Source organism: Chiloscyllium plagiosum, unplaced genomic scaffold, assembly GCF_037043375.1.
Source record: "Chiloscyllium plagiosum isolate Xiang-an unplaced genomic scaffold, Cpla_swu_hap1 HiC_scaffold_8, whole genome shotgun sequence".
NCBI classification, from domain to species: domain Eukaryota; kingdom Metazoa; phylum Chordata; class Chondrichthyes; order Orectolobiformes; family Hemiscylliidae; genus Chiloscyllium; species Chiloscyllium plagiosum.
Window position 1 is genome coordinate 37,153,898 of NW_028270146.1, and position 26,803 is coordinate 37,180,700.

At 41.4% G+C, this 26,803-nt stretch overlaps 2 protein-coding genes across 7 annotated transcripts in view; one reads left to right on the forward strand and one right to left on the reverse strand.

Annotated features, from left to right (window-relative positions):
* The window catches only part of slc38a6 (solute carrier family 38 member 6), a 71,986-nt gene extending 67,250 nt beyond the window's left edge, over positions 1-4,736 (reverse strand). For 2 of the 3 annotated variants that reach the window (XR_006312720.2, XM_043697246.2), the window contains exon 1: positions 4,603-4,736. Coding sequence is in view for 1 of the 3 variants with exons in the window: in XM_043697246.2 (XP_043553181.2) it covers positions 4,603-4,665 (63 nt within the window). In the remaining 2 variants the exon portion in view is untranslated. The remainder of the gene's footprint in view (positions 1-4,602) is intronic. The other variant, XM_043697248.2, reaches the window with a different exon arrangement.
* A 25-nt stretch (positions 4,737-4,761) lies between these two features.
* trmt5 (tRNA methyltransferase 5) lies at positions 4,762-26,507 on the forward strand. Of its 4 annotated transcripts, none has more exons than XM_087989707.1 (6): positions 4,966-4,982; positions 12,701-12,803; positions 13,492-14,129; positions 14,790-14,914; positions 15,755-16,409; positions 24,352-26,507. In XM_087989707.1, the coding sequence occupies exons 2-6, from the start codon at positions 12,781-12,783 to the stop codon at positions 24,420-24,422; spliced, it is 1,512 nt and encodes a 503-aa protein (XP_087845833.1). In that variant the 5' UTR covers positions 4,966-4,982; positions 12,701-12,780; the 3' UTR covers positions 24,423-26,507. The 4 variants fall into 4 exon arrangements, with proteins under 4 accessions (XP_043553179.2, XP_087845833.1, XP_043553180.2 ...); XM_043697245.2 differs by lacking the exon at positions 4,966-4,982 and adding an exon at positions 10,235-11,543; XM_043697244.2 differs by lacking the exons at positions 4,966-4,982; positions 12,701-12,803 and adding an exon at positions 4,762-4,825.
* Positions 26,508-26,803: the final 296 nt, after the last annotated feature.

Consider the following 26,803-nt stretch of genomic DNA (forward strand, 5'->3'; position numbering starts at 1 on the left):
GAAACAGAATATAAAGTAGGCAATTTGGTCCATCAAGTCTGCTGTGTCATTCAATAGGATCACAGCTAATCCACAATCAACTCCATACTCATACTCTTTTCCATTTGTGTTGATGTCTTTCATATGTAGAAAGCTCTCTTCTTGAATATATTCAATTACTCAGCCTCAAAGCCAGAGGTGGTAGAGATTGCCACAGATTCACAACCACTAGTGAAGAGGCTTTTCATTTCAGATCTAAATGGCTTACCCCATATCTTGAGAATGATTCCTTGTGGGAGGAACAAAGGTACAGGAGCTGACCAGTAGGTTCATCAGGCTTGACCTACCATTGCAGATCAAAGTTGATCAATACCATTTTCCTACCTGTCATGAACTTGCTGAATAATTGAACTTCCCACCCTCGGAGAGAGAATTACAATGACTCACCATAGAGTGAAAAAAATTCCTCCTGGTCTCAGTCTTAAAGATACTACACTTATCCTGAGATTACATCCCTTGATTACAGATAAACAAACCAGGGATCCATCCTATCTATAGACAACCAGTATCATCCTGTAAGAATTTTGGAAGTTTCAGTGGGATCACCTCAATTTTCAACACTTGAGAATACAGACCAATTTCCTCAATCTCTGGTGAGGATCTCACCATCCTACATATTTACTTTTGTACTCAAATCCTCTTGAAATGAATGCCAACATATCATTTTACAAATACGTTTGAGTAATTTGAAGGTTAAATGATAAGGTGAGTCAGTGATAATGTCACTGTGCTAAACATCCACAGATCAAGCCTGAAGTTTGAGGGACATTGGTTCAAATTCCACCATGGAAGCTGGTGAAATTGTAATTCACTAAATCTGGAATCAAATGACTACCATAAACCACTTAGTTGTCATAAAAACATATCACTAATAGACTTTAAAAGGGATTCTGCTGTCCCTTCTCATTCCATGCAAGGTTTCAAATGCTAGCTTTTAGTGACTCATGAGTAAAGACATCCAGATCCTGAAAACACACACACACTTCCCAACTTTTCACTATTTAAGAAATATTCTGCCCACCTCCATTTACAAACTTTGTCGCAGATACAGCACCAGTAGTAGACTGAAGCATTTCACTTAAGTAGCTGATCTACCCCCAGGTCAGAAGAACCTCCCTTTACTAGTTCATCCAGTGGACCATACTTTTAGAAAGAACTTGACAACTCACCAAATAACTTACATCATGCACCACACCCCCACTCCAAGACAGAGGAAACATCATTCCTGCAGTTTCAAAAATTTATATATTTCAAATGACACCCCCTCATTATCCTGAAGAGACTTTATACCAAAGCATACTGCAGCTCTGAAGTTCTATACTTCTAGATTAGTAGAGATTCCCTACAGTGTGAGAACAGGCCCTTCGGCCCAACAAATCCACACCGACCCTCTGAAGAGCAACCCACCCAGATTCATTTCCCTACATTTACCCCGACTAATGTACCTAACACTACGTGCAATTTAGCATGGCCAATTCACCTAATCTGCACATCTTTGGACAGTGGGAGGAAACCGGAGCAACCAGAGGAAACCCACGCAGACACTGGGAGAACGTGCAAACTCCACACAGATCGGTGCCAGAGGTGGGAATTGAACCCAGGTCCCGAGTGCTGTGAGGCAGCAGTGCTAACCACTGAGCCACCGTGTTACTAAAAGGCAGACCTTTTCATCATGCCCCCAATAGTTCATGAGATCTTTCACCACAAGCAGCTGACAGAAACTTAATGACTTAAAAAGGCAATAGGACAATTTTTTAAATAGAGAAACATAAAAGGATCAGCAAAATTGGGATACAGAATACAGGGGTAAAATTGACACAAGAAGCTGAACCACCTAATCGTGTACAATAACGAAACGCATAAAAGTGGATAAATCCCTGGGACCTAAGCAGCCATACTCTAGAACTCTGTGGGAAGCAATTGCTGGGCCTCCTACTGAGATATTTGTATCATTGATAGTCACAGGTGAGATGCCAGAAGACTGGAGGCTGGCTAACGTGGTACCACTGTTTAAGAAACGATGGCAAGGACAAGCCAGGCAACTATAGACCAGTGAGCTTAAAGTCAGTAGTGGGCAAGTTGTTGGAGAGAATCCTGAGGGACAGGATGTGCATGTATTTGGAAAGGCAAGGACTGATCAGGGATAGACAACATGGCTTTGTGCGTGGGAAATCATGCCTCACAAACTTGATTGAGTTTTTTGAAGAAGTAATAAAGAAGATTGATAAGGGCAGAGCGGTAGATGTGACCTATATGGACTTCACTAAGACATTTGACAAGGTTTCCCATGGGAGACTGATTAGCAAGGTTAGATTTCATGGAATACAGGGAGAACTAGCCATTTGGATATAGAACTGGCTCAAAGGTAGAAGACAGGGTGGTAAGTGGAGGGCTGTTTTTCAGACCGGAGGCCTGTGACCAGTGGAGTACCACAAGGATCGGTGCTGGGTCCACTACTTTTCATCATTAATATAATGATTTGGAGGTGAGCATAAGTATAGTTAGCAAGTTTGCAGAGGACACCAAAATTGGAGGTGTAGTGGTCAGCAAAGGTTACAACGGGATCTTGATTAGATAGGCCGATGGGCTGAGAAGTGGCAGATGGAGTTTAATTTAGGTAAATGGGAGGTGCTGCATTTTGGGAAATCCAATCTTAACAGGACTTATACACTTAATGGTCAGGTCCTAGGGAGGGTTGCTGAACAAAGAGACCTTGGAGTGCAGGTTCATAGCTCCTTGAAAGTGGAGTCGCAGGTAGATAGGACAGTGAAGGCAATGTTTGGTATGCTTTCTTTTATTGGTCAGAGTATTGAGTACAGGAGTTGGGTGGTCATGTTGCGACTGTCCGGGACATTGGTTAGGCCACTGTTGGAATATTGCATGCAATTATGGTCTCCTTCCTATGCAAAGATGTTGTGAAACTTGAAAGGGTTCAGAAAACATTTACAAGGATGTTGCCAGGGTTGGGAGGATTTGAGCTATAGGGAGAGGCTGAATAGGCTAGGGCTGATTTCCCTGGAGCACCGGAGACTGAGGGGTGACCTTATAGAGGTCTATTAAGGTTTGGGGTGAGAGGGAAAGATATAAGAGAGATCCAAGGGGCAACGTTTTCACACAGATGGTGTTAAGTATATGGAATGAGCTACCAGAGGAAGTGGTGGAAACTAGTACAATTGCAACATTTAACAGTATCTGGATGGGTATATGAATAGGAAGGGTTTGGAGGGCCAGGTGCTGGCAGGTGGGACTAGATTGGGTTGGGATAGCTGGTCAGCATGGATGAGTTGGACTGAAGGGTCTGTTTCCATGTTGTACATCTATGACTGTATAGTTTGAGAGTGACAAGTATTTCACTAGAATTGAGCACAGGAAGTAATTTTTAAAAATGGCACAGAATTAGCATTGTTGCCCTTTATGCAATCTCTTGATTTGGCTGAGAAAAGGTCAGTGCTGAAGTTTTCATACACGGTGGATCAAATGCAAACTGGAGTCACCTGACACCTGTACATAATCCACAAAAATCAAGATGGGGAGAAAGATCAGACTCATTTAAGTAGAGGTGACCTTATAGAGGTTTGCAAAATTATGAGGGGCATGGATAGGATAAATAGGCAAAGTCTTTCCCCTGGGGTCAGGGAGTCCAGAACTAGAGGGCATAGGTTTAGGGTGAGAGGGGAAAGATATAAAAGAGGCCTAAGAGGCAGCTTTTTCACGCAGAGGGTGGTAAGTGTATGGAATGAGCTGCTGGAGGCTGGTACAATTGCAACATTTAAGAGGCATTTGGATGGGCATATGAATAGGAAGTGTTTGGAGGGATATGGGCCAGATGCTGGCAGGTGGGACTAGACTGGGTTGGGATATCTGGTCAGCATGGACAGGTTGGACCCAAGAGTCTGTTTCCATGCTGTACATCTCCATGACTCTATAAGGTAAACTAGGGAGCCTGACAACAGTGCAATACAGGAAATCATGGCTGTAGTTAGAGTAGCTTGTCAGTTTATATAATAAGTGTCAACTCAACAGTAAGTCAATATTACTACATGACCTGACATGTGATCAAGGAACGCTTCAGAACCAAAGCTATTTGCAACTCCACGCACTCAGGTTTGTTCATAGTTGCGAGAAGCCTTAAATGCTGTTAGGAGTCCAGAGACCCGTTTTAAAACACGCTAAGCATGGATGCCTTAACTAAAAACTTGCAAGTTTGTATACTAGTTTATTTCTTTACAAATTCGTGATCAACTACTTATCCAACTGTTCATACAATTATTTTACCAGTGGCCGTGTAAGAACTTGCCCACAATCGTATCAGACAGAGCCTACAGCTTCTCCACTTCGTTCTCTCCTCCACACATCAATTTCTCAGTTTGCTCAACGTTCAAACTCTCTCAGTTCTCTCTTATCCCCTTCATGAGCAAAGGGCCCTCCAGGTCGATAACAAACTGAGCTTCATCTCACGTTCAGCCCGGCTGAAGAAGCACGGAGGTCTGACCACCGACCTCTAGCATCACTGCAAACATATGTGGTACAATAACTCCATAATCCCACACTAAACAGACTCACATCTTTCGGCACCAAAGCTGACTGGTCATCTTGCCCGCTCTCAGTCCATTCGTCACTCATCATTCTCTACTTGCCACCGCTCGCTCTCTCTCAATCTCTCACAGCAGCGTGAGCACGTGATCAACCAACAAAACGCCCGCACTCGTCGATGACGCAGCAACCCACTTGCGCGCTTTTTGATGACGATCCAGCCCCTAGTGATCCCGCTGGAAGCCGTTATGAGGTGAGCGCGTGAGGGGGAGGCACGTGTGGTCGGAGTGCGGTGTCTCTTAGCAACCCAAGCAGAGCCTCGACCCTCCTTGAGGCCCGGGGTTTGGGGTAGGCGGTCTCCTCCAGTGTTGGCGTGAGCCTTTAGTTGGAGGAGGATGAATTCTGAGAGGGTAAGGGAGAGGGGGACTGAATGGGAGGTTCCAGACTGAGGGAGGATCTGAGCTAGAGGCCTCAGTCTGAGAAGTGGATTCAGACTGAGGGCATGAGGGAGTAGCCGCAGTCTCAAGGATGCACTTCACTGATTGAAGGTCGCTTTCGGGTTATTGCAGCGAAAACGTATAAATCGCAGGTTTATAAATAACACTACCAACGCTGTTTTGGGCGTACAGTGTGTGATGTTGGTAGAGGAATAGACTGCTGTTTTTCACGTACTTTCATGTTACCACTTATGATCAACTCAGGAGAGGTAATGGTCTAGTGGTATTGCTAGACTTGTTAATCCCCTAAGTAATGTCCTGGGGAGCTGCTGAAAATGTGTTGCTGGAAAAGCGCAGCAGGTCAGGCAGCATCCAGGGCACAGGAGAATCGACGTTTCGGGCATAAGCTCTTCTTCAGGAAGAAGGGCTTCCTGAAGAAGGGCTTATGCCCGAAACGTCGATTCTCCTGTTCCCTGGATGCTGCCTGACCTGCTGCGCTTTTCCAGCAACACATTTTCAGCTCTGATCTCCATCATCTGCAGACCTCACTTTCTCCTCAAAGATAATGTCCTGGGAACTTGGGTTTGAATCCTGCCATATTAGACTGGGAACTTGGAATTCATTAAAAGTCTGGAATTGAGATGCTAATTATTGGGGGAAAAAAAACATTGGTTCACTAATGCCCTTTAGCAAAGACCACGTAAGGATCTTTGAGGAGAAAGTGAGGTCTGCAGATGCTGGAGATCAAAGTTGAAACTTTATTGCTGGAACAGCACAGCAGGTCAGGCAGCATCCAGGGAACAGGAGATTCGACGTTTCGGGCACAGGCCCTTCTTCAGGAATGAGCAGAGAGTGTTCAGCAGGAGAAGATAAAAGGTAGGGAGGAGGGACTTGGAGGAGGGGAGTTGGAAATGTGATAGGTGGAAAGAGGTCAAGGTGAGGGTGATAGGTCGGAGTAGGATGGAGGCGGAGAGGTCAAGAAGAAGACTGCAGGTCAGGAAGGCGGTGCCGGGCTGGAAGGCTTCAGAATGTGGCTGAAGAGCTTCTGTGCAGAGGAGATGACCTGGGGTGTGCAGTGAGAGAGGGACTCACTGAAATCTTTGTAGAGAGAGGCAGAGAGCTTCTTCAAGGAAGGCATCCTTGTAAGAGGATTCGCAGTAGGTTGAAATCTTCGAGGAGAAAGTGAGGTCTGCAGATGCTGGAGATCAAAGTTGAAACTTTATTGCTGGAACAGCACAGCAGGTCAGGCAGCATCCAGGGAACAGGAGATTCGACGTTTCGGGCACAGGCCCTTCTTCAGGAATGAGCAGAGAGTGTTCAGCAGGAGAAGATAAAAGGTAGGGAGGAGGGACTTGGAGGAGGGGAGTTGGAAATGTGATAGGTGGAAAGAGGTCAAGGTGAGGGTGATAGGTCGGAGTAGGATGGAGGCGGAGAGGTCAAGAAGAAGACTGCAGGTCAGGAAGGCGGTGCCGGGCTGGAAGGCTTCAGAATGTGGCTGAAGAGCTTCTGTGCAGAGGAGATGACCTGGGGTGTGCAGTGAGAGAGGGACTCACTGAAATCTTTGTAGAGAGAGGCAGAGAGCTTCTTCAAGGAAGGCATCCTTGTAAGAGGATTCGCAGTAGGTTGAAATCTTCGAGGAGAAAGTGAGGTCTGCAGATGCTGGAGATCAAAGTTGAAACTTTATTGCTGGAACAGCACAGCAGGTCAGGCAGCATCCAGGGAACAGGAGATTCGACGTTTCGGGCACAGGCCTTCCAGCCCGGCACCGCCTTCCTGACCTGCAGTCTTCTTCTTGACCTCTCCGCCTCCATCCTACTCCGACCTATCACCCTCACCTTGACCTCTTTCCACCTATCACATTTCCAACTCCCCTCCTCCAAGTCCCTCCTCCCTACCTTTTATCTTCTCCTGCTGAACACTCTCTGCTCATTCCTGAAGAAGGGCCTGTGCCCGAAACGTCGAATCTCCTGTTCCCTGGATGCTGCCTGACCTGCTGTGCTGTTCCAGCAATAAAGTTTCAACTTTGATCTCCAGCATCTGCAGACCTCACTTTCTCCTCGAAGATTTCAACCTACTGCGAATCCTCTTACAAGGATGCCTTCCTTGAAGAAGCTCTCTGCCTCTCTCTACAAAGATTTCAGTGAGTCCCTCTCTCACTGCACACCCCAGGTCATCTCCTCTGCACAGAAGCTCTTCAGCCACATTCTGAAGCCTTCCAGCCCGGCACCGCCTTCCTGACCTGCAGTCTTCTTCTTGACCTCTCCGCCTCCATCCTACTCCGACCTATCACCCTCACCTTGACCTCTTTCCACCTATCACATTTCCAACTCCCCTCCTCCAAGTCCCTCCTCCCTACCTTTTATCTTCTCCTGCTGAACACTCTCTGCTCATTCCTGAAGAAGGGCCTGTGCCCGAAACGTCGAATCTCCTGTTCCCTGGATGCTGCCTGACCTGCTGTGCTGTTCCAGCAATAAAGTTTCAACGTAAGGATCTTTACCTGGTCTGACCTAAATATGACAACAGACCCCACAGCAATCTAGTAAAAACAATGACTGCAGATGCTGGAAACCAGATTCTGGATCAGTGGTGCTGGAAGAGCACAGCAATTTAGGCAGCATCCGACGAGCAGCAAAATCGACGTTTCAGGCAAAAGCCCTTCCCACAGCAATCTGGTTGACTCTTAAATTAAATATGCTGTAGATCTGTGGTGATGTAAATTTTATGATTGTTCTAGTTAGTGGATTCCAGGATACTGAGGCTCAGACTGTGAGACAGCAGCACAAAGTTATGCCTAATTTATCACTGAACTAGCAACACCACTGGAATATTATCCTATCAATGCAGTAGAATACTTTCCTGAATTTTGTAATAGACCACAAACATAGACATAACTTTATAACTGGCTGTGCTATATGACCTTGGGGTACTTGATATTGTAAATTTGGTTGCTAACTTGTTTATTTTCCAATGAATACTCAAGTAGGTAGCTTATTGACATTAAAGTCTGTTCATGTCAAATATAGCAGCCTGTAATATGTGCTAATTGTTAACAGTTAAGGTTTCAGTCCCTCTTTGTAACTTAAATGGCAGGAGGAAGTTAGTACAAAACTCTGAAATATGGAAAAGACTGAAGACTGATTTTGAAAATAACTATATCAACAGCTCAAACAAGGTGTCATATTGAAGCTGAGATTTACTGTCCAAGAGGTATCAGTGTAACTGCTGAATTAAATAAAAGCATTTCTTTGCAGTTTGAATTATGCCCACAACCCTTTCTTTCATCAAAGTCAATAACTTCTGTTGTTTGTTGAATCATTGCCAAACTTGAAAGGGTGCAGAAAAGATATACAAGGAATTTGCCAGGATTGTAGGATTTCAGCTCTAGAGGGAGGCTGAATAGGCTGGGGCTAACTTCCCCCGAATGATTGAGGTTGCAGGGTGACTGTATAGAGGTTTATAAAATCATGAGGGGCATAAATAGGATGAATAGACAAGGTCTTTTTCCCAGATTAGGGGAGCCCAAAACTAAAAGGCATAGGTTTCAGGTGGGAGGGGAAAGATATCAAAGGGACCTAAGGGGCAACATGTTCACTCGAGAGGGTGGTGCATGTATGCAATGAGATGCCAGAGGATGTGGTGGAGACTGGTATAATACATAATTTAAAAGGCAACTGGATGGGTTCATGAATAGGAAGGATTTAGAGGGATATGGGCCAAATGCTGGCAAATGGGAGTAGATTAATTTAGGATATCTGGTCACTATGGACGAGTTGGACCAAAGGGTCTGTTTTCGTGCTGTACAACTGTATGACTCTAAGTGCTGGAGCAAATCTGTGTTTTAAGTATTGAATGAATTTTTGTGTTCAAATCTCAACTAACTGCAGCTGAATTATACAGTTTATATAGTGGTCCAGAACGGAATTAGTCTTTAACATGAAAGTGTAGAATCCTAATTGATACTAAGTCAAACCCTGGTTACATTCATTAATTAGACAGATAAGATTTAATAAGATGCTGGAAATGTTCAGCACCTTGCGCACCACCTGTGGAGAGAGAAAAACAGTTAATATTTCAAAGAAATGATCTTTCATCAGAACAGTAAAAGTCAGATATAACAGCCTTTCAAATAAGTATAGAAGCTGTGAAAATGGCAGGTCTGGTTAGCGTAAATGCGGGAGAGATGAAATAACAAAATCAGGTAGCAACAGGACATGTTTAGAGTCTTTGGTGAAGTGAATTGAGATGTTTGGCAAAGTGATCCGCCAACTCCGTTTTTGACTTCCCACGATAAGAAAAAAAAACAGTTACCCACAAATACAGTATAAATTGCAGCAATTACTAATAAATCATTGTTATGCCTGGAAGAAATGTTTGGGCCTTGAGCAGTGGGAAGATAGGGGGTGAAAGAACAGATCTGAAACTAGTCGGGTGGTAGGGTGAAATGTGAGGAGGGTGAAATGTTATGAGAATACAGGGTGACCTGGACAGGCTAGATGAATGGACGGATGCATAGCAGATGCAGTTTAACACAGATAAATGTGTGGTTATCCACTTTGGCAAGAACAGGAACGCAGATTACTATCTAAATGGAATCAAGTAAGGTAAAGGGGAAGTACAATGAGATCCAGGTGTTCTTGTACATCAATCAATGAAAGCAAGCATACAGGTACAGCAGGCAGTGTAGAAAGCTAATGGCATGCTGGCCTTCATAACAAGAAGAATTGAGTATAGGAGCAAAGAAGTCCTTCTGTTGCTCTACAGGGCCCTGCTGAGACTGCACCTGGAGTATTATGTGCAGGTTTGGTCTCCAAATTTGAGGAAGGACGTTCTGGCAGTTGAGGGAGTGCAGCGTAGGTTCATGAGGTCAATTCCTGGAGTGGCGGGACTATCATATGTTGAAAGATTGGAGCGACTGGGCTTGCATACACTTGACTTTAGAAGGATAAGAGGGGATCTGATTGAGATGTATAAGATTAGATTAGATTCCCTACAGTGTGGAAACAGGTCCTTCGGCCCAACAAGTCCACACCGACCCTCCGAAGAGAAACCCACCCAGACCCATTCCCCTAAATTCATCCCTGACTAATGCACCCAACACTACTGGCAATTTAGCGTGGCCAATTCACCTAACCTGCACATCTTTGGACTGTGGGAGGAAACCGGAACACCCGGAGGAAATACACGCAGACATGGGGAGAATGTGCAAACTCCACACAGTTGCCCGAGGTGGGAATTGTACCCGGGTCCCTGGCGCTGTGAGGCAGCAGTGCTAACCACTCAGCCATCGTGCCACCCTGTTTTTTTTTCTTTCTTTTTTTTCCCTTTTTTCTTTTTTTAAAGATTAGATTCCCTACGGTGTAGAAACAGACCGTTTGGCCAACCAGTTCACACTGACCCTCTGAAGAGTAATCCACCCAGACCCATTCCCCTCTGACTAATTCACCATTATGGACAATTTAGCATGGCCAATCCACCTAACATGCACATCTTTGTACTACATGATTAGATACAAACAGATTATTAAAGGATTGGACACTATGGAGGCAGGAAGCATGTTTCCATTGGTGGGTGAGTCCAGAACCAAAGGACAGAGTTTAAAAATAAAGGGTAGGCCATTTAGAACAGAGTTGAGGAGAAACTTCTTCACCCAGAGAGTGGTGGATATATGGAATGCTCTGCCCCGGAAGGCAATGGAGGCCAAGTCTCTGGATACTTCCAAGAAAGAGATGGATAGAGCTCTTAAAGATAGTGGAATGAAGGGTCATGGGGATAAGGCAGGAACAGGATACTGATTGGGGATGATCAGCCATGATCATAATGAATGGTGGTGCTGGCTCGAAGGGCCGAATGGCCTACTCCTGCACCTATTGTCTATTGCACTTCCAGGGGAAAGTGCTCGGAGGTGCTGGGGTTAATGGACGAGTGGCCTAATTGGCTTGGACTGAACTGTCTCTTCAGAAGGGTGAAAGGGGACGAAATGTCGCAGCATCATGCTGGAATTGGCTGAAATGTGAGAAGATGATCCATCGAGCATGGGGCTGAGGGGTGCAGGATGGGGACAAGGAGTATTCGATGAAGATTCTGGCTGCAAGAGAAGGATTAGGATGTAAGTGTGAGAAGTTGAATCAAAATGTTTGGGAGTCCTCTTGAGATAAATTGGAGGGGAATCTTCAGGTGGGGAGAAAGAAGACATAATGGAAGCACTGGTATGGAAGGTAAACATTAATATAGAAACTAGTAGGAGTAGGTCATTCAGCTCTTTGAAATTCTGCTCTGCCATTCAGTATGAACATGACTGATCCTGTCTAAATGCCATTTGCCGATTTTCCTCCCATATCCCTTCATGCCTTAACATCTAAAAATACATTTACAGAGGAACTTCGATTATCCGGCTTTCGCTTAGCTGAATATCGGATTATCCGGCAAGATCGCAAGTTCCCAGATTGACTAAACTATGTTATCCCAGCAAACGATTATCCGGAAATGGATTAACTGAACAAAATACTGCCTGCCCGTATCCTTCAGATAATCGAGGTTCCTCTGCATTTCTAACTTGAATAAATTCAGTGACTCAGCCTCCACAACCTTCTGTGGGACAGAATTTCACAGTTTGACCACCTTTTGGGTGAAGAAAGTTTTCTTAGTCTTTGTCTTAAATAGTTTACTTGTATCCTGTGTCCCATGGTTCTAGCCACCCCAACCAAGGAAAATATCCTATATCTAGTTTGTCCAGCCTTTTCAACATTTTAGATATTGCAATCAGGTTCCTTCTCATTCTTCTAAAACCGAATGATTAGAGACTTGGTCAAGCCAATCTCTCCTCGTAGGACAGTCCTGCCATTCCCATTATCGGCCTAGCCAACGTCTACTCAACCCCCTCTATGTTAAGTGTATCCTTCCTTAAATGGGAAGACCAAAATTTCTAGGATTAGTAAGATTATTAGAGCATATATAATGGAAACATAGAGACTGAAAGTATGGAATAGATTGGTATTGATCTATAAAAATAACTTGCAAAGTTGTTACCTTGTCCATTATACTTTTTGTACTTCATTTGTTATTCCTTGCCGGCCATTTAAGTAACCAAGGGGCCGGTATTCAACCTTCCCATAGTTTTCAACTACTAGAATCCTATAAGATACTGTGTGAAGTGAATACCGTACTCCAAACCTACCTTACAGGACACTATCAGCTAAATGTTTATTGGTGTATAAGCAAACCATCAAGATGGCTGTAGAAATAAGTAGGCTTGTAGTGGATATTCATTAACAACCTGTCCCCAGAAATGGAGATAGAAAGTTGCAATGATAAGAGTCTGAAATGAACTATGTGTAGATAAGAGTGGTGTGAGGATGTTGCTTCTTTAACAAGGAAAGGTTGTCCTTGGGTTTCTTTTCAGAGGGGTTGTGAATGCATAGATTCCGAGATGTCTGGTTTGGATGAGTTTTAGGGCCAATTTGATTCTAGCTAACAAATACTGTCTCAGGCAAAAGGCTTTCAAGTTTTAAAAAAGCTCTTGTAAGATGAAAGGGGAATGGCCAGTTCTCCCAGCTCAGCTGTTCTCTGGTTTGGTTTTGGTTTGGTTTTAGCAAGCAGTCAGTTTGAGCTGGGGTATCCAAAGAAACAGCTACAGTAGAAGCAGGTTCAATGCTAAATCTCTCTGCTGCCTCTCTCTCTCTGCCTCCTCTCAGAACTTGCCTGATTTTTACCTTTTTGCCAAGGGGGTGTGTAAGGGGACTGTTGCAAGCATTTGGAACAGCATCAATAAGTTATGGTAGTCTATTGGATTTTCAGGTACGTTAAGTTATTCTATATTCTGTTCTCTTTTGTTTGTATTTCATTTTGTACTCGAAGTAAATTCTATCTTCTTTAAAATCAAGGAGGTTAGATCAGCTGCATCACTTCTGGAATATCCACTTACACCTGCTTAAAACAACTAGAAAAGTTAGGGCTACTTTCTTGAAACGTTTTGAGGGGGTCTGGCATGGAACATAACAGTGGGAAAGAAATTGGAAACAAAGTTGATGAAAATTTCCAGTTTGAAGCTAGGACAGGTGGTGACACTAATATATTCCAACAATTTACTAGAAAAGCAGGCAAAGGAGCAGCTCCGAATGGAACTGAAACAGGAAATGTTTTCACATATCCTACAATTAGGTGAAAATACAGTGAACCACATGCGTTCTCAAAGCAACACCACTTGGAACATCTCCAGATATCAGCAGAAACTCAAAATCCTAAATACATTCTTACAGACTTTCCATCTTTTGGGGTAATCATTAGACTTTATTATGGAAAATGTCATTCTTATCAATATCTCTCAGAGTCTGGCGATACGAAGTTTTAAATGTCAATTAAGTCTAATTGTTCACTTAGTGACAAATGATTGATAGGTTTCTTATTGAAATCAGTATTAAGGCAGCTCATAGCTAAGTCATTACTGTATTGGTAACTGATTGGTGTTGACTCTTTTCCATCTTAGGTTTTTTCTTTTCTTTACCAAGACTTGGACAAATACAGTATTAAGTGTGTCAGTTAAAAAATTGGCAACTAGGCAACAACTTCAATTGACTCCATTACTGCATCTTTCCAGCCTGTGCATTTCCAAAGCTGGTGTTACTGAATTGAACACGATGTCAGCATATAACCCTGAAGAGGATGTCAATCTTTACACTCCTCCCACAACAGTACGTGGAATTACTGAGCTGAACAGAGATTTATTTAGAAAGAATGTAGCTCTTCCAGCTCTGAAGGTGAAAAAGGACGTAGTGAACAAAGTCACAAAATCCTTGAAAAATTCCACGCTCAAAAGACCTGGGCTAAAGCGAGTTGTTGAAGACTCTAAAGATGAAATGTATAGGTTTATTTTGTTGGACCCATGTAGAATATCATGCATGGAATCTTTTGAGATATCTGAGAAGGCTGTTCTAAAAGAGTATAATGTTGATCTTCAGATTCACATGTATCATTTAGAAATGACTTATGAACATTTCAAACCTGAAGAGATTCTGAAGGCAGTTTTGCCTGAAGGGCAGGATGTAACCTCTGGATTTAGTAGAGTCGGCCATATTGTTCACATGAACCTTCGTGATCATCAGCTTCCATACAAGTATTTGATTGGTAAGATTTGAATTTTGTTGCTTCTAGATTTGGTTTAAAGTTTATTTCAGGGGAATATGTTCTTTCTTAGTATATCTGATTATATTAGATTAATAATAACTAATTAATTGTCAGATGTTTTGAAATTACACATAATAGTTTGGAGAAGCTGTGCATGTTCCCTTTAGAGAACATAGATTGAGAAGAGATTTGATAGAGGTACTTAAAGCCATAAGAAGTCTATACTAAATAGATCCTGTCCCTATTGCTAGAAGTTATGAGAATCATGAGACTCAGATTTAAAGTAAATGGCAAAAGAATGAATTATGACATGAGGAGGAACGTTTTTATGTAGTCAGTGATCATTATCTGGAATGCTCTGCCTGAATATATAGTGAAGGGACACTTAATTGTGGAAGTCAAAGTGAATTCGACAGTGCCTGAAGGAAAAGAATTATGGAGACATGGAAAGGATAGGAGTGTTGGCCTAGCTAAACTACTATTGCAGAGAGCTTGCACAGGTCCAGTGGGCCGAATGGATTTCTTCAGTCAAGTTAATAATAATTTGTTGCAAGTGTTTATATGTAATTTAAAATCTTGATCATTACAATTTTATTTAATTGTAAGTCTTTGAGTAATTGTCTGGCAGCTCAGAATATAATCACTAATCTTGTTTCTTAGGCCAAGTTATAATGGATAAGAATCCTGGAGTAACTTCAGTGGTTAATAAAACCAATATTATTGACAACACTTACCGTAATTTTCAGATGGAAGTACTAGCTGGGGAAGACAATATGATAGCAAAGGTAAAATTTTCAGATTTCACTACATTTTTTCAAGTTCTGCAGTTATGTTTCCTTGAAATGGTTCTATCTCTATTAATAACATGCACTGAATAAGCTTTGAACTTTCCAAATAACTATCCATTACTAAAATATTTTTAATTTAACATTATTTTTAGTCAACACTTAAGTTTTGGAGGAGGAACGACTGTCACTCCTGAGAGAGGCTTGGTTTTTGAGAAATGTAAAATGACATGTTTTGTGCACATAATATAGACTGACAACTAACAAGTGAAAGTATCACCAGTCCAAATAGAAACACAACAGATCTGGTGATAATCAGCCCTCTTCTGCCATTGGTAATTAAACAGCAATGAAATCCAAGAGTTAGCTTTATTTAGAAGAAGGAAGGCAAAAAGCTTGCTTCTTCAGGATCTAAATCAATTATTTAAGAAATAAAATTATTAATTGGTGGGAGGGTGTTAATGAGAGAAGGTGCATATAATTGGTTGTCTTGTCGAATAAGAATATTACCAGTGCTTAAAGTTATAGAACTGCCCTGGAAAAATGCATATGTGCTCATCTACGTTGCTGAGTTTATAGAGAGAGTACTTGTATAACCACATTGCTGAATCTGTGGGAATACTCTGTACCATGTTAATTTTAAAAGCGGATGATTTGTCAGATTTTTAGAAAAAGAATATGTAAATTAATTTACAAACCATGCTGATCAATTGAACTCTATGGAGAATGGTAAAACAAAATGTCTTTGCAATTCAATTTCAATTATATAAGTTTAACAATGTCCTTGATTTATCTATTATTTGCTCTTAAATAACTTTTAATTAATTTGTGTTTTGATAGGTCAAAGAGAACAATATAACATATGAATTTGATTTTTCTAAAGTCTATTGGAATCCACGGCTCAGTACAGAACATAGTCGAATAGTTGGTCTCCTGAACTCTGGAGATCTAGTGTATGACATGTTTGCTGGTGTTGGGCCTTTTGCTATTCCAGCAGCAAAGAAAAACTGCAGAGTCATGGCAAATGATCTGAACCCAGAATCATATAAGTGGCTAGTCCACAACTGTAAGCTGAACAAAGTCGACAATAAAGTACAGTCATTCAATATGGATGGCAGGGACTTTTTATTAGGTCCTGTTAAAAAGGATTTTATAAAACAAATTGAAATACTTTCATCAAAGGAGAACAAATCCTCTATTCACATAATTATGAATCTACCTGGTTTGGCTATTGAGTTCTTGGATGTCTTCAGACAACTCTTTGAGAAGCAAAACTTAGTTGACGCTTTACCCACAGTCCACTGCTATAGTTTTTCTAAGTCTAATGAACCTGCCAAAGATATTCAGAGAAGAGCCGAGGATTTCCTAGGAACATCCTTAGAGGGACGGTGCTCTATCCATTTGGTTCGGAATGTGGCTCCAAACAAGGAAATGATGTGTATAAGTTTTAAAGTTCCTGCTGAGGTGCTATGCAAAAATTACTTGGCAGAAAGAGGTCAGTATTTTAGTCGCAATACCTGCACTCAAAATGACATATCTACAGGTTTTGGCATTAGTATGATTATGTTTATTCCTGCAAAAAAGGCTGTGATTGAAAAATATTGAATTGGGTCATTTATAACAGGAAGAGAAAAGCACTCTATGAAACAGTTACTATGAGAAAGTATTGTTATAAGTTCAGAATTTAAAGATATATTCGTGTAGAGTAGTATCAGCTACATCTTTGTGACCCTAGCAACTAATGTTGGATGTTCTCTAACTGCCCAAAATTGATATGCTGTTGCATTGTTCTGGAACATTGGGGGAAAAAAAGTCAAAACAACAGCAGTTTTAAAAGGGAGAAGAACAGACAAAGGAAGCACATAGTGAGGTCAGTGCAGGAGAGAGAGAGAGAAAGAAACTGACACTGCCTTTGCTGTTTGAATTCATGTATCGCTAGACATTGAAGTGCATCTGGGAAAATTAACAAACAGTGCAATTCACAACTGATCTTGGAGGAACTGTTGCGCGAAGTTCACAGTACAGAATCAGATAAGTTAATTGTTTTAAGTGTGGCCTACAGAAAGTCTGCAGTAGTGAGTAGAGTGGGTTTGTTCTTGATTATATTCGATTAGATTACTTACAGCGTGGAAACAGACCCTTCGGCCCAAAAGGTCCACACCGACCCGCCACCCAACCAGACCCATTCCCCTACATTAACCCCTTCACCTAACACTATGGGCAATTTAGCATGGCCAATTCACTTAACCTGCACATTTTTGGACTGTGGGAAGAAACCGGAGCACCTGGAGGAAACCCACGCAGACACGGAGAGAATGTGCGAATACCACATAGTCAGTCGCCTGAGACGGGAGTTGAACCCAGGTCTCTGGCACTGTGAGGCAGCATTGCTAACCACTGTGCTACTGTGCCGCACATGGATATGTCTCTTGATTAAACTTAAAATATAAGCCATAACTATTAATTTAACCCGGGGCAGTGTTTGTAGAGGAATAAGATGGTGTTAGTTTCTGGGTCTGTAGATTGTGAAGGAGCATAAATAGCCTTTGATAGAGTGATATGTACTTCTTGTCAGATGTGGGAGTTTAAAGAGAGTTTAAGGGTTACTGTGGATTATATCTGCCATAAATGCTGTTGGTTGCAAATCTCATCAGATCGAATGGATCGGTTGGAGAGACAGTTAGAAGCAATGAGGAATTTGCAACAACAACACTGTGTGATGAATGGCAGTTATAGGAAGAGGGAAAGTCTCAGATACAGTCACATAGATGGGTTAACTCCAGGAAAGGTAAGAGAGGTAGGCAGGTAGTGCAGGAGTCTTTTGTGGCTATACCCATTTCAAACAAGTATGCTGTTTTGGAAAATGTAGGGGGTGATGGATTCTCAGGGGAACGTAGCACAAACAGCCAAGTTTCTAGTATTGAGACTGGCTCTAATGCAATGAGGGGTACGTCGGGTTCAAAGAGATCAATTGTGTTAGGGGATTCTCTAGTCCGAGATACAGACAAGACGTTTCTGTGGCCAGCAGCGAAAAATCAGAATGGTGTTTTGCTTCCCTGGTGGCAGAATCAAGGATGTCTCGGGGAGAGTGCAGAATGTTCTGCAGGGGGAGAGCGGCCAGCAGGAGGTCATTGTCCACATTGGAACCAACGACATAGGAAGGGAAAAGGTTGAGATTCTGAAGGGAGATTACAGTGAGTTAGGTAGGAATTTAAAAAGGAGGTCCTCGAGGGTAGTAATATCTGGATTACTCCCAGGGCTACGAACTAGTGAGGGCAGGAATAGGAGGATAGAGCAGATGAATGCTTGGCTGAGGAGCTGGTGTATGGGAGAAGGATTAACATTTTTGGATCATTGGAATCTCTTTTGGGGTAGAAGTGACCTGAATAAGAAGGACGGATTGTACCTAAATTGGAAGGGGACTAATATACTGGCACGGAAAGTTGCGAGAACTGCTTGGGAGGATTTAAACTAGTAAGGTGGGAGGGGGTGGGATCCAGGGAGATAATGAGGAAAGAGATCAATCTGAGACTGATACAGTTGAGAACAGAAGCGAGTCAAACATTCAGGGCAGGTAGGGACAAGGTAGGACTAACAAATTAAACTGCATTTATTTCAATGCAAGGGACCTAACAGGGAAGGCAGATGAACTCAGGGCATGGTAAGGAACATGGGACTGGGATATCATAGCAATTACAGAAACATGGCTCAGGGATGGGCAGGACTGGCAGCTGAATGTTCCAGGATACAAATACTACAGGAAGGATAGAAAGGGAGGCATGAGAGGAGGGGGAGTGGCATTTTTGATAAGGGATAGCATTACAGCTGTACTAGGGAGGGTATTCCCAGAAATACATCCAGGGAAGTTATTTGGGTGGAGCTGAGAAGTAAGAAAGGGTTGATCACCTTATTGGGATTGTATTATAGACCCCCTAAGTCAGAGGGAAATTGAGAAACAAACTTGTAAGGAGATTTCAGCTATCTGTAAGAATAATAGGGTGGTTATGGTAGAGGATTTTAACTTTCCAAACGTCGACTGGGACTGCCATAGTGTTAAAGGTTTAGATGGAGAGGAATTTGTTAAGTGTGTACAAGAAACTTTTGTGATTCAGTTTGTGGATGTACCTACTATAGAAAGTGTAAAACTTGACCTACTCTTGGGAAATAAGGCAGGGCAGTGTGACTGAGGTGTCAGTGGGGGAGCACTTTGGGGCCAGCGACCATAATCCTATTAGATTTAAAATAGTTACGGAAAAAGATAGACCAGATCTAAAAGTTGAAGTTCTAAATTGGAGAAAGGCCAATTTTGACGGTATTAGGCAAGAACTTTCGAAAGCTGATTGGAGACAGATGTTCGCAGGTAAAGGGACGGCAGGAAAATGAGAAGCCTTCAGAAATGAGATAACAAGAACCCAGAGAAAGTATATTCCTGTTAGGGTGTAAGGAAAGGCTAGTAGGTATAGGGAATGCTGGATGACTAAAGAAATTGAGGATTTGGCTAAGAAAAAGAAGGAAGCATGTGTAAGGTATAGATCGAGTGAATCCTTAGAGTATAAAGGCAGTAGGAGTATACTTAAGAGGGAAATCAGGAGCGCAAAATGGGGACAAGAGTTAGCTTTGGCAAATAGAATTAAGGAGAATCCAAAGGGTTTTTACAAATACATTAAGGACAAAAGGGTAATTAGGGAGAGAATATGGACCCTCAAAAATCAGCAAGGTGGCCTTTGTGTGGAGCTGCAGAAAATGAGGGAGATACTAAACGAGTATTTTGTGTCAGTATTTACTGTGGAAAAGGATATGAAAGATATACACTGTAGATATAGATGGTGACACCTTGCAAAATGTCCATATTACAGAGGAGGAAATGCTGGAATTCTTGAATCACGTAAAGTTGGATAAATCCCCAGGACTTGATCCGGTGTACCCTAGAACTCTGTGGGAAGCTAGAGAAGTGATTGCTGGGCCTCTTACTGAGATATTTGTATCATTGATAGTCACAGGTGAGGTGCTGAAAGATCGGAGGTTGGCTAACGTGGTGCCACTGTTTAAGAAGGGTGGTAAGGACAAACGAGGAACTACAGACCAGTGAGTCTGACGTCGATTGTGGGCAAATTGTTGGAGGGAATCCTGAGGGACAGGATGTACATGTATTTGGAAAGGCAAGGACTGATTAGGGATAGTCAATATAGCTTTGTGCGTGGGAAGTCATGTCTCACAAACTTGATTGAGTTTTTTGAGGAAGTAACAAAGAGAATTGATCAGGGCAGAGCGGTAGATGTGATCTACGTGGACTTCAGTAAGGTGTTCGACAAGGTTCCCCATGGGAGACTGATTAGCAAGGTTAGATCTCACGGAATACAGGGAGAACTAGCCATTTGGATATAGAACTGGCTCAAAGGTATAAGACAGAGGGTGGTGGTGGGGGGTTGTTTTTCAGACTGGAGGCCTGTGACCAGTGGAGTGCCACAAGGATTGGTGCTGGGTTCCTCTACTTTTTTGTCACTTAAGTAAATGATTTGAATGCGCGCATAAGAGATACACTTAGTAAGTTTGCAGATGACACCAAAATTGGAGGTGCATGGACAGCGAAGAGGGTTACCTCAAATTACAACAGGATCTTGACCAGATGGGCCAATGGGCAGAGAAGTGGCAGATGGAGTTTAATTCGGATAAATGCGAGGTGCTGCATTTTGGGAAAGCAAATCTTAGCAGAACTTATACACTTAATGGTAAGGTCCTAGGGAGTGTTGCTGAACGAAGAGACCTTGGAGTGCAGGTTCATAGCTCCTTGAAAGTGGAGTCGCAGGTAGATAGGCTGGTGAAGGTGGCGCTTGGTATGCTTTCCTTTATTGGTCAGAGTATTGAGTACAGGAGTTGGGAAGTCATGTTGCGGCTGTGCAGGACATTGGTTCGGGCACTTTTGGAATATTTTGGCAGTTTTGGTCTCCTTCCTATCGGAAAGATGTTGTGAAACGTGAAAGGGTTCAGAAAAGATTTACCATTATGTTGCCAAGGTTGGAGGATTTGAGATATGGGGAGATGCTGAACAGGCTGAGGCTGTTTTTCCTGGAGAATCGGAGGCTGAGGGGCGACCTTATAGTGGTTTACAAAATTATGAGGGGCATGGATAGGATAAATCGACAAAGTCTTTTCCCTGGGGTCAGGGAGTCCAGAACTAGAGGGCATAGGTTTACGGTGAGAGGGGAAAGATATAAAAGAGACCTATGGGGCAATGTTTTCACGCAGAGGGTGGTACGTGTATGGAATGAGCTGCCAGAGGATGTGGTGGAGGCTAGTACAATTGCAACATTTAAGAGGCATTTGGATGGGTATATGAATAGGAAGGGTTTGGAGGGTTATGAGCCGGGTGCTGGCAGGTGGGACGAGATTGGGTTGGGATATCTGGTTGTCATGGATGGGTTGGACCGGAGGGTCTGTTTCCATGCTGTACATCTCTATGACTCTATGTTGTATGTGATAGCCTCTGTAATGTAAGGAGCTTAACACAAGAATCTCTAAATCATTTCATTGGGGAAACTTGACTTAACTGACATTATCGAGCTTCCTGAAGAAGGGCTTATGCCCGAAACATCGATTCTCCTGTTCCCTGGATGCTGCCTGACCTGCTGCGCTTTTCCAGCAACACATTTTCAGCTCTGATCTCCAGCATCTGCAGACCTCAATTTCTCCTTAACTGACATTATTACTAACTACTCATCTACCAGTTAAATCTGAATCTGGTCAACGCTTTTCCTTGTAGCATTCTGGTTGAAGATTTTGATGATAAACTATATCTTGTCTCCTTTTATTTCCCTCTGTTTACAAACAGAAAGTAACAGAGAAACATTTAGCACTTTCAAGAATTTCAATTTTGTCTCCTCAGTACTTGCATTGATTAATTTTTTGAAATGTTCAGCAGTTCTAACCTGTTTTTATAATCAAACATGCCAATAAGTATTCACTAATAATGAGACAAGATTTTTTTAACCACATTAGTACATTTAAAGTTATATTGATAAATTAACTCAAAGTCAAAAATTAAAAAAATTGAATCATAACCAGTTTTGAAAATTGAAATCTTGCTTTTGGAAAATATCCCCTTTTGGTTGAATCAAGTCACTATTTACCACCATCTGGCCCCAAAATTTAAACTGTAAATGATCTGTTCTCCATATTTCCTGCTCTGTCACGAGTCAACCTTGTATATAGAATTATAGTAAAGGGATAAAAGGTTACAGGGAGAAAGCAGGAGAATGGGATGAGAAACATAGCCATGTTTAAATGATGGAGCAGACTCAAAGGACAGAATGGCTTAATTCTGCTTCTATATCTTATGATCTTGTAACATCATACAGTACAGAAGGGGCCATTGTATCTGCACCAACTAAACTATTCTAAATCTCCAATATTCCCACTTTCCAGTGCTTAGCCCATAGCCTTGAATGTTGTGGCATTTCATGTGCTTATCCAAGTATTTTTTAAAGATTGTAGATCAATTAAGTTGAATAGCTGCATTCTATCCATCCTATTACATGTCCTTCATAATCTAATACACCTCAGTCAAGTTCCCCTTTCAGCCTTTTGTACTGTAGAAAACACAACCTGAACTTATCCAGTTTCTCTTCAGAACGAATATTCTCCATTCCAGGCAACATTTCCCCCCCACCACCATCACCACTATCACCATCACCTTGTTATAGTGTGGTGTTCAGAACTGAGCACACAACTCCAGCTGTGGCCTTACCAAAGTTTTGTAAAGCTCCAACGTAACCACCCTGCTCGTGTAATCTATGTCACTACTTATAAAGACAAGTGTCCCATATACCTTCTTAATTAGCCTATTAACATGTGCTGCTGCCTTTAGGGATCTGTGGGCAATCACCCCAAGATCCTTCTATTCCTCTGAGCTTCCAATGTCCTGCCATTCACTGACTCCCTTGTTTGTTAGTTCTTTCAAAGTAAATCACCTCACACGTTTCAGAGTTAAATTCCATCAGCCCTTCTGAACAAATCTGTCTATGTCCTCCTGAATCTCAGAATGTTTGCATCATTTCTTGAACTCCATTCTCCTGGTCATGATTTGCTTCTATAAACAACCAGTGATTTGTTATAATGGGTAATGAAGCTCTCTCAAGGGTTCACTTTTTTCTTCATGCTCACTAGGATAGTTTTTCCGTTGTGCAAATTGAATTTTATCATGTTACTAAGTAACCAATGGGGAATTCTGCCTTCAACACCACCATAAGAATTGTAAAAATGTATACTTTTAAAAAAATGTAACTAAGACATTTTTTCTCACTGTCAACCACCTAGCCAATGTCATCTGCAAACTTGTTTATCATCTACATCATTTATATGCATCACAAACAATAAGGGAGTTAGCATCGATCCCTGTGGTATGCCTTTAGTCACACAAACAGCTTCTAACACCCCCCTGTTTCCTACCATTTAGCCAATTTTTGATCCAATTTGCCAAGTTACCCAGATTTCATGTGCCATTACCTTCCTTATTAGTCTCCCAGTTAAGACCTGGTCAAAGGCCTCACTGAAATCCATAAAAACTACATAAACTGCACTACCTTCATCTTCATACCTGATCACCAACTCGAAAAATTCCATCAAATTGTTAGGCATGACATTCATCTGACAAAGCTGACAAAGTGGGCGGCACAGTGGCACAGTGGTTAACACTGCTGCCTCACAGCGCCAAAGACCTGGGTTCAATACCCGCCTCAGGTGACTGTCTGTGTGGAGTTTGCACATTCTCCCAGTGTCTGCGTGGGTTTCCTCCCACAGTCCAAAAAAAAAGTGCACGTGAACTGGCCATGCTAAATTGCCCGTAGTGTTAGGTGAAGGGGTAAATGTAGGGGAATAGGTCTGGGTGGGTTGCGCTTCATTGGGTCGGTGTGGACTTGTTGGGCCGGTGTGGACTTGTTGGGCCGAAGGGCCTGTTTCCACACTGTAAGTAATCTAATCCCTGATCAAACCATGCCTCTCCAAATGGAGATTAATTTTCTCCTTCCAATATCTTATTCATGCTTCAAACTAACTATTAGAAACTAGGTGAACATTGCAGTCCCTTTGATGACCTGATCTATGTTACCATTTAGAGAAACAGGTAAATGCCAGGAAACCAAGTGTCTATTTACCATTTGCATATTCATTGAATGTCATTTAAATTGTGGACTGCTCAGTTTAGTGTGTCTGCTTTAAGGACAGCATTGCATGTCAACAGGAATTGACTGAACTAATAAAATACATATTAACGGTATTAATTTGTAAGTCAGAAAAATAGCAGAACATGGAAACACAGTAGATGTTAGTGATCAAAGCATCAAATGTTTAAAAAAGAATCATTTTTTTCCTGCAAGTTTGGGAGTTTGGCTCCAGTTCATGAGTTCTGTTACTAATATACAATCTCGCTTTCATCTTTCCAGACAATACTGAAGAACCAGCTCCAAAACGTCTACGGCCAGATGAGGTTACTGCCTCAGAAGGACCACAGTGACTTGTGATAAATGAGCAACATCATTTTTAGCAGTTAAGAAACCGAATACAGTGCAATTTAATTACCAGTCAGTAAAAGGAATCTCAGAATGTTTGCATCATTTCCTGGACTCCATACTCCTGGTCATGATTTGCTTCTATAAACAGCCAGTGATTTGTTATAATGGGTAATGAAGCCCTCTCAAGGGTTCACTTTTTTCATGCTCACTAGGATAGTTTTTCCATTGAGCATATTGAATTCTATCATGTTAATAAGTAACCAAAGGGAAATTCTGCCTTCAACACCACCATCAGAACTGCAAAAATATATATTTTAAAAATGTATTGTACATTAATCATTATTATTTTTTGGAATTGAAATAGTTCGAATTATGTTTTGCACAGCAGAGAACATTTCAGTCGGTTTGAGAATAGATGGCTTCAATCCAACTGCAGTAAAATCATTTGTATTTGTCATGAACATATTTTTTTCAGCTCTATGTCTCATGAATAGGCATTCATTTTACGAGAGAAATGAAGCAATTGTTATTTTGTTGAAACACTGTACAAATTAAGTGTATTTTAATTTTGTTAATTTTAACTCATTTAAGTGAAATGTTCTGAGATTGTTCAGAATGGAATGCTAGTTCCTTCTGCACTTTTATACATTTGATTCATTATCATTACACAGTGGTAAATCTACTCAGGTGTAATAATGACGTTGATACGGTCTTTTCTTTTATATATCAAAGATAATGAAAGCCAGTCAGATAATTGTTTAGTATCATCAGAGGTAATGAAATAGGATGAGAGTAAAGTACTTTGAAGTTGTACAATGCAGTCACAAATCTATTTTGTTGGGTTCTTTAAATTAACGTATCCCTACATTTCCTGTTATGAAATAATTCATATTTTTAATAAAAATCTGAATGAATCTAAGTAGACAAGAGCCTTGTGAATAGGCTGTAGCTAATTAGACAGGTTTGGTTTATTTTTTAATACAGAATTATTTGCTAATTAATGTAAACAATATTGATAAGGAATGGAATATATTTTTGCTTGAAAAGCAAAATAATGTTGATGCCAGAAAGCTGAAATAAAAACAAGAGTCTGCTGGGAATACTCAGCAATCTGGCAACATTTGTATGTAGAGAAAAAGAGTTAACACTTCAGGTCTGTGACCTGTTCTCATATATTTCTGTTCTTGGGTCAATATCAGGCATCATAATGAGAAATGCCTTGATTAGCTCCACAAGTATTTTCTTCTTTATTGCCTGAAAACTGCTCAGGAAACTCTCTCCAAAACGCCAATACAGGCAGTGTGTGACATTTATTATACATATCAAACACTTTTGTGAGTGTCATTCTTGACTCCTGTCTCTTTTTAAATGTCATTGCAAGCAACTGTTATATTATGAATGATACATTTAATAGAGGTTTTAGGGATGTCTCACTTAAAGTTCATATTTCTGTGCTACACTTGAAAGAGAAATAATTTTTAAAGGATCCTTTCAGGACCCAAGCCAGGATATATGCAGACACTTATTAATAACCCTATCCTGTTTTTTACTCGATAATTCTTAGTTGACCCTTCTGTAAATCAAACTGCAGCAGACAGAAGATGATTTACCTTTAAAACAATGCGCACACTTCAAATGTCATACAGGTGTGCATCCTCTGGTTTAGATTGCATAGCACAGTGGCGTGGAGAAAGGTCAGGAGTGTGGCAGCATTCACATTATGGTTATCAACCCTGTTGATAATGTGGGGACCTTCTCGAATTATTGATCCGTTACGACCCTAGAAAAAAACACTTTGTATTTGTGGTTTCAACTTCAGTTGTTTCCAAGTGACAGCTTTCTGAAAAATATTGTGTGAAAGGGCAAAATATTCAAGTTGTCTGCCAGTAAAGCTAAAAGGGCTGCTCTGGACTTTGTTTTTATTATTTTTACTGAGCAGTTAAAAGTAATTAAATACCAGTAGTTTATGCTATGTGTTGTGAGGCATTCAGCATTCTTAGATTGACATTAATTGCTGTAGCAGTTGTCACTTTTGCACATTACAGAAAAATATTCAATATTTTTCAAAATACAGCTTTCTAACTTCACTGAATCCTGGTTCAGATAGTGATTTTTATTCCTTCATGATTTTAAATTTAAATTTCAGCTTTGAAATACGTTCTTTTTGGTTTTTTGAAGGTTTTGTACGTGAATAGAATTCTTGGTAATCAGCTCCCTAAGAAGCTTCATTCTGTACATCTGTTACTTCATTCCGTGACCATCAAACCTTTCCCTTTGATTAAACTCTGGTCTATTGGTTGGGTGCATTTTAGCCCTTACTTCGATTGCCCATTCTCCTATCATACCTGCTTATCACTTTCTTCACTGAGCACAGAATCTTTTT

Excerpts from the sequence above, each read along its gene's own strand:
- trmt5 (XM_043697244.2), top strand. The coding sequence starts at position 4,782 with ATGACGATCCAGCCCCTAGTGATCCCGCTGGAAGCCGTTATGAG. Across the intron at positions 4,826-13,491 it reads CCGCTGGAAGCCGTTATGAG|GTTTTTTCTTTTCTTTACCA; the intron begins GTGAGCGCGTGA and ends TTTCCATCTTAG. Across the intron at positions 14,915-15,754 it reads AAGACAATATGATAGCAAAG|GTCAAAGAGAACAATATAAC; the intron begins GTAAAATTTTCA and ends GTGTTTTGATAG.